A 7,442-nucleotide genomic window follows, 5' to 3' on the forward strand; every position below is an offset into this window, starting at 1 on the left:
AGATATTACTGTTGCATATATAGAGGTCTCTGTGATAATTATCTCCTTTTAGCTTATAAGCATTATACTAGTTACTTTTTTTCAATCTGTAAGGAAAAATATTCTAAGTTCTAATATCATTACAACCGAACATTATGCATATATTACGATTCTAAGTAGTGGTATAAAGTAGACGGAACTTCTGTTCATAACTTTCATGTTTCTGTAAGAGGTTATAGTATTTTTAAAACGAATATGATATATATTATACATACTTTATATATTCGATAATATTCAAATATTAATATGTTCAATACTTCACCGAATCGTTGATATGTTTTTAATTTAAATTTTTATTCTCCCCAGGAGTGTTCACAACAGATCATTATTCTCGCAAGCGAATTTTAACAAATCATTAGACAGATTGTATTTATCTGTTACAGTAGTTGCCAGTAAACTAACTGACCATTAATTGTTAATTTATTCTCAATTTAAATCTTTTCAATACTTTACTGAACAGATAGCATGTCTTTGCATTCGATTTTAAATAAGGCTAAAGCCTGATGGTTCCCAACCGGAGGTCTGCGGATCATAATCCATATACTATAATGTACCTATGCATTTTTACAATTCATTATACATTATACCAGAGAGGCACAAAGCATATTAAAATAATCATACAGTTTATTATTCTTTAACTTTGTGGACCCTACTAAAAACAAAAATATCCTGGTAGTCCTTGGTCAAAAAAAAATTGGGAACCACTACTTTAGATTTAGATTACATTTGTAAGTTACAGCAGTGACCAGTAGTTTTACTGCATAGCATGCAGTGCAACTTTGGTGGAAGAAATTTCAATTATTGCTTTGTGGAGATACCGATTTCTTGTCCTTTATAACATTGAAAAAGTAAGAGTTAAAATGAGCAAAGTTTATTTAAATAATTATTTAAATATAAAATGTTTATCTGCTAACAATAATTAAATTGCTATTACGTTATTATATACAGGCGATGTATATAATCGCATAATAACTGTATAACAATTTTAATAAATTAATAAAATCTATTTAATTTTGATAATGATTAAATTTAAGTATTTCTAATGATGAAATTTTGATAATGAATTGCAAAAAGTTTTCAAAATCTCGTTGTTTGATAATGAAGAAGTGAAATTTTTCTTTCGATCAAAGTTCAAACGCAATACAAAAACACTCCAAACACACCCACTGATGATAGAAAATACGAAAACTGTTTGATAAGTTTTAAAATAGTTTTTTTTTAATAGAAAGATTTATTTAACACAACAATGTATCAGTTGTTTTGTCAGCAAATCCAACAGTAAAATATGCCAAATTATGTCATAAAGTGTTTCCGTATTCACCAGATTTAGTCACAAATACTTTATTTATTTACAAATTTGTGAAAATAGCTTGCTGAGAAATAATTTTAATTGAATTCGTATTTAATCTTTTCAAAAGATATGAAAATTGGAGTACTATTGCAGCAAGTGTGTAAAACTTAAAAGGTACTACACCTTTAATAAATATATATTATTACAAAATTTAATGAATGGAAAAATTCAACTCTTCATTTCTCACTGATTTATCAAAACACCCTCGTACTAGAGCAGCCGGTAAGAAACAAAATCCAGTTTTATCAGTTTGTTCGCTAGACACTAGAGAAAAGACTATGAAGATAAGCAAATAACATCGTTGAACAAACTAAAAGGCTAACAACATAAATACAAATAACTTGTTCTCTTGATCTCACATTTATAAACAGACCTTCAAGCTAAAAACATGTTTTTAGAATTATTCTTAGGTTTTTTTACTTTTTTACTCATATGGGACTTCATCCATAAACGTAGAAAAAATAAACTTTTTAAAAATGCCGGCATCCCAGGGCCAAAAGGCTTACCACTTCTTGGAAATATTCTGAAATTAATTAATGAGAACACTGAGAGTAAGCAAAAATATTTTATTTATACAATATAAAATTACAATATCTTTTTTAGCCCTAACTCATTTTAATAAATCAATGCGAACTAAATATGGCAAGATATGGAGAATGTGGTTCTTTCATCAGGACCGTGTCTTTGTGCAAGATCCTAAATACTTTGAGAGCATACTCAGCAGTCAACAAGTTATATCAAAAAACAACTCATACAGCTTATTATTGCCTTGGCTTGGGGATGGTTTACTTCTAAGTACAGGATCTAAGTGGCATGCGAGAAGAAAGATTTTTACACCGACTTTTCATTTTAAGATATTAGAACAATTCGTTGAGATTTTCGATCAACAAAGCACAGTTATGGCAAAAAAGTTATATGACAAAGCTGACGGTAAAACAGTCATAGATATGTTTCCAGTAGTGTGTCTTACTGCATTAGATATAATAGCCGAAACCGCGATGGGTGTAAAAATCAACGCACAAATGAATCCAGATTTTCCGTATGCCAAAGCAGTCACAGAGTAAGAAATTATATTGTATATCACTTTTACTTACTATATTTAATAATAATTTTTCTAGAGTTTCCCAAATTATAGCTACACGTGTTATTAAAGGCAATCAACGCTATGATATACCTTTCATGATTACTGCACCACATATAGCGTTCAGATTAAAGAAGCATATATCACTCATGCACGATTTTACGGATACAGTAATCAAAGAGCGCAGAGTTGCATTGGAAAAATCAATCTCAGATGGTAGTAATAAACCATTAGGTAAGTCATAATATTTTAGCAATAAATACTTCGAATCCATTTTATTCCTTGCTTTTTCAAAAATAATTAAATATTTATTTTACTTTTACTTTAGATGTATCAGATGATATGGGAGTTAAAAAGCGAATGGCTTTTCTGGACGTTCTGCTACAATCAACAGTGGATGGCAAACCTCTATCAAATGCAGATATACGTGAGGAAGTAGATACATTTATGTTTGAAGGACATGATACCACTACAAGTGGCATATCACATACATGTTACCTTATAGCCAGACATCCAGAAATTCAACAGAAACTTTTCGATGAAATACGACAAGTAATTGGTGATGATAAGAACAAAGCGATCACAACAAGAGAGTTACAAGAGCTTAAGTATTTAGACATTGTTATTAAAGAGGGTTTGCGTTTATATCCGCCGGTACCAATAATTGGGCGAATGACTGATAGCGACGTTGTATTAAGTAAGTTCAAATTAAATTATTTCTCAATGTCAAAATAAAAAAAGTATTCAATCACTTATTTTAGATGGTAAATTGATTCCTGCAAACACAAATATAACTTTGTTGCTTTATGCAGCTTTGAGAGATCCGGAATATTTTTCAAATCCAGATGAATTCATACCAGAACGGTTTTTAAATGAAAAAATTGATCCGTTCGCAAATGTTCCTTTCAGTGCTGGTCCACGTAATTGCATTGGTCAAAAGTTCGCTTTATTGGAAATGAAGAGCACTATTAGCAAATTATTGCGCCATTTTGAACTTTTACCCTTGGGCGCAGAAGTAAGACCAATGCAAAATCTGATTCTTCGTTCTGCAAGTGGTATTAATGTTGGACTTCGACCAAGAGTGTATTCATAGTTTGAGATTGTAGTGAAATGTATAAATGTGTGCGTAAAATGCGGTATTTCAATTTATAAATATTATTAACAAAATTGTGTGACGTGTTGTTCTATATAAAATTAAATTATTTTAATGCTAATTGTAAAACTGAACTACTTTTCTAGATTTTTAAATAAATACGTTTTAAATGATTTTTGCGATTTTTTATACCATACTATACCATAATGTTAAAAATTTTCTTATTAATTGGTATTACGGAAATAATTGCAGTTCGTTAAAATAGTTTTTTTACGAAACTACATGAGCTTTATTTATATAAGAAAAATTAAATTAAATAATTATTAAAAACTATTTTTTACTTCGTATTTTATGGCGCCATCAAGATAAGTCAATTAGAATAGGTACTAACCCAGTGGAGGCAGAATAATATAATAAAATATAAGTCCCCTCAAAGAAATTTTATAAAGCAATATACAAAACTGAATTCCTTTTATCTTATTTATTTGAAAACGCGGAGTATCAAAATACACAAAGATTCTAGCAAAGATTTATTTTGGATTTTTAGGAAGGCAATTATAATAAATTTAATTAAAAAAAAATGGAAACAAAAATGTATAAATAAATCACTTGAATAGTTATTTAACAATAAAACATTTATGTTAAGTAACGCGTTGTCAGTTTGTAAGCTACTGGTTTTCTTTATAATTAGAGGATTCATATATTAATCGAAAAAGTTTTGATGAATCGATTTTATTTATAAATTGCAAAAAGTTTTTGGCATTTTACTGGTTTAATATGAATAACTTAATTCCTTCACTTGGGCAAAGTTTAAAAACGGTATATCAGGGCATGCTAAATATCCGCAGACGACATAACATGATAGCAGCAGACATATAACAAATCTCTATTTTATCAGTATGAGGTCACTACAAGCCAGATATCAGACCAATAAGATAAGCAAAAGTAATCGCGAAACAAAGTAAAAGACTAGGAACATAAGTATAAATAGTTTCTTCATGGGTTTAGAAACTATTATTAAATACACATTTAATTATTTAAAAACATTTAATTTTATATTCGATATAAAATTATAACACTTTTTTTTAGTACTATATACAGATTATGGTTATTTCATCAGGACCGAGTCTTTGTGTTAGATCCTAAATTCTTTGAGAATATACTCAGCAGTCAACAAGTTATATCAAAAAATAACTTATGCAATATGCTAATTCCCTGACTTGGGGATCGTTCACTTCTAAGTACAGGATCAAAGTGGCATGCGAGAAGAAAGATTTTTATGCCGACTTTTCATTTTAAGATATTAGAACAATTCGTTGAGATTTTCAATCAACAAAGTGCAGTTATGGCAAAAACTTTATATAAAATAGCAAATGGTAAAAGAGTGAGAGATTTGTTTTCAGTAGTATGCCTAACTGCACTATGTATAATAGCAAACAGCGGGATGGATGTAAAGATCAAATCACAGATCAACCCAGATTTTCCTTATGCCAAAGCGGTCACAGAGTAAGCGATTATAGTATATATTCAAATTTACTTACTATATTTACTAATTAATTTTTACTAGTGTTGCCCAAATTGTTGCTACACGTGTTATTAAAGGCAATCAATACTTTGATATGCCTTTAATGGTTACTGCACAACATATAGCACTCAGATTTAAGAAGTATATAGCACCGATTTGTAGTTTTACTGAAACGGCAATTAAGGATCGTAGAGTTGCATATAGCAGATGGAAGATGTACCATTAATTAAGTTTTATTAAAATAATAATAAAAGTTATTTTCTGGAATTATTCTATACATTTAGGAGAAAATTTCAGGGCCCAAGAAATGAAAAAAATTGCATGGGATAGTTTCATAACTATGTATATTACTTAAGTACTCTAATAAATTTGTGCAATACGGTTAGCATATCATTAGTTAGCTACATTTGAAGGTCCATTACAGAAAAACTTTGTTTAAAATACTTACAGTTCTTTGATAAAAAATTGTTCTAAGAAAATAAGGATCGATACTAATAACACCATTTACATTTAAATATATTTATGTTCGAAGGACATGATACCTCTATAAGCGGGACATCAAATACACATTATGGCCGGACATCCAGCAATTCAACAGAAACTTTTTGATGAACTACGACAAGTTATTGGTGATGATAGAATAAACCCATCATAACGAGAGAATTACAAGAGCTTAAGTATTTAGACATTGTTATCAAGAAGGGTTTACGTTTTTACCCACCATTACCAGTAATAGGTCACTTGAATGATACCGACGTTATAATAAGTTAGTAATTATTAGATTGTTTTATGAAACAAAAAAAAAATGTTTCCAATTATATTTTGTAGATGGTAAATTAATTCCTGCCAATACAAATATACATAACTATGTTATTTTATTCAGCTTTGAGAGATCTCGATTATTTCTTAGATGAATTTATACCAGAACGTTTTCTAAATGAAGTGTTCGTTTACGTAATTGTATTGGTCATATGTGCGCTCTATTGGAAATGAAAAGCACTATTAGTAAACTATTGCGCCATTTTGAATTTTAATCTATGGGTGCAGAAGTACGACCTATTCAAAATCTATTTCCTTGTTCTGCAAGTTTTCGAAATGTTTTACAATAATGGTACTCTGTCTTGCAAACTCATTGCAAGGTGCACGAAATGAACAGATTGCCCGAGCTTGCAATTGACAACAACAAAATAACCGCACAATATTTCTTGCAATATTACTATACTTAAACCCATGTATATATGCCTGTATGCCTGTAAGAAACAGAAAAATAAAACAGCTGTTTTGACATTTGTTGCTTCTCATGTGGATGTGGTATGCTGCATATACGGCTGTTACATTTTGATGCTGCAATTCTGCAACAGAGATGACCTCGCACTCTTGCAATTTTATAATAACATTCTTGTATTTAGTGCACCTTGCAATGACAGAGTGAATATAGACAGAGTGAGTATATATGGATGCATTTAAAATGAAATTTATTAAACATAAAAATTTATTAACTTCATCACACTTTTTTACATGCAATCAGAAAATTTTAAAATTAAAGCAATTTAAAGTTTAAAATATATTTGTGTATATATTTAATTGTTGTTTTGGAAATAATTTTAGTTCAATGAACTAGTTTGTTTACGAACTATACAGGCCTTATGTACACAAGTAAAAATGATATTGAATAACTTTTTAGCAGTAGTGGCTTGTGTCAATTATGTTGCGTGCAACTTCATTTGATGTTGTTTTCTTTTACAGAAGCTGGTAATTATCGAAAACAGTATAGTGGGATCCACTAAAACCACATTAAAAGAAATTACCACACAAAATATTTATATTATTTTTTGTAAATGCTATCTATTTGTTTTATTCAGTAATATTAGATAACATACGAAGAGTTTCAGTACCACGCATTATAATGATCTTTTTCATAAAATCAATATAAAAAATGATATACATTAAGACTGAAAAGTTTTCGGAAATTCTCATTTAAAATTCGCGCGCTGTATATTTTTCGATATTTTAAGTTTATGTAGTTTGGCAGCACTGTCCTTAATTACTATGCCAAAAATGAGCGCGATCTGTCAGACAGTTCGTTTACGGCAGCTGTTGAAACCAGTTCCCCTCAGTAGTGCGTTGCGAAATGTCTTCGACGGTCGTACGACCGTCCTGAAAGGCTTTGTACCACTCATAAACTTGAGTTTTCGATAAAACTGATTCCCCATAAGCCTTTTGTAGCATTCGCAACGATTCTGCACACGAAATTTCGTTCGAAACACAAAATTTGATGCAAACTCTTTGTCCAATATTTTTTTCCATTGTTTTTTTCGCAACGCACTACTGAGGTGAACTGGTTTCAACAGCT

General features: G+C 30.0%; 1 protein-coding gene across 1 annotated transcript; it reads left to right on the forward strand.

Moving 5' to 3' along the window:
* The first annotated feature begins 1,764 nt into the window (after positions 1-1,764).
* LOC119672814 (probable cytochrome P450 4d14) lies at positions 1,765-3,693 on the forward strand. The gene is made up of 5 exons (XM_038083954.1): positions 1,765-1,941; positions 1,994-2,450; positions 2,509-2,705; positions 2,800-3,168; positions 3,233-3,693. Exons 1-5 carry the CDS (start codon positions 1,779-1,781, stop codon positions 3,562-3,564), a joined length of 1,518 nt encoding a protein of 505 aa, XP_037939882.1. The 5' UTR covers positions 1,765-1,778; the 3' UTR covers positions 3,565-3,693.
* The last annotated feature ends 3,749 nt before the right edge of the window (positions 3,694-7,442 follow it).

Source organism: Teleopsis dalmanni, chromosome 1 (assembly GCF_002237135.1).
Source record: "Teleopsis dalmanni isolate 2A chromosome 1, ASM223713v2, whole genome shotgun sequence".
Taxonomy (NCBI): domain Eukaryota; kingdom Metazoa; phylum Arthropoda; class Insecta; order Diptera; family Diopsidae; genus Teleopsis; species Teleopsis dalmanni.

Coding starts and splice junctions, on each gene's coding strand:
- LOC119672814 (XM_038083954.1), top strand. CDS start 1,779: ATGTTTTTAGAATTATTCTTAGGTTTTTTTACTTTTTTACTCATATGG. Junction 2,451..2,508: donor TATGCCAAAGCAGTCACAGA/GTAAGAAATTAT, acceptor TAATTTTTCTAG/AGTTTCCCAAATTATAGCTA. Junction 2,706..2,799: donor TGGTAGTAATAAACCATTAG/GTAAGTCATAAT, acceptor CTTTTACTTTAG/ATGTATCAGATGATATGGGA.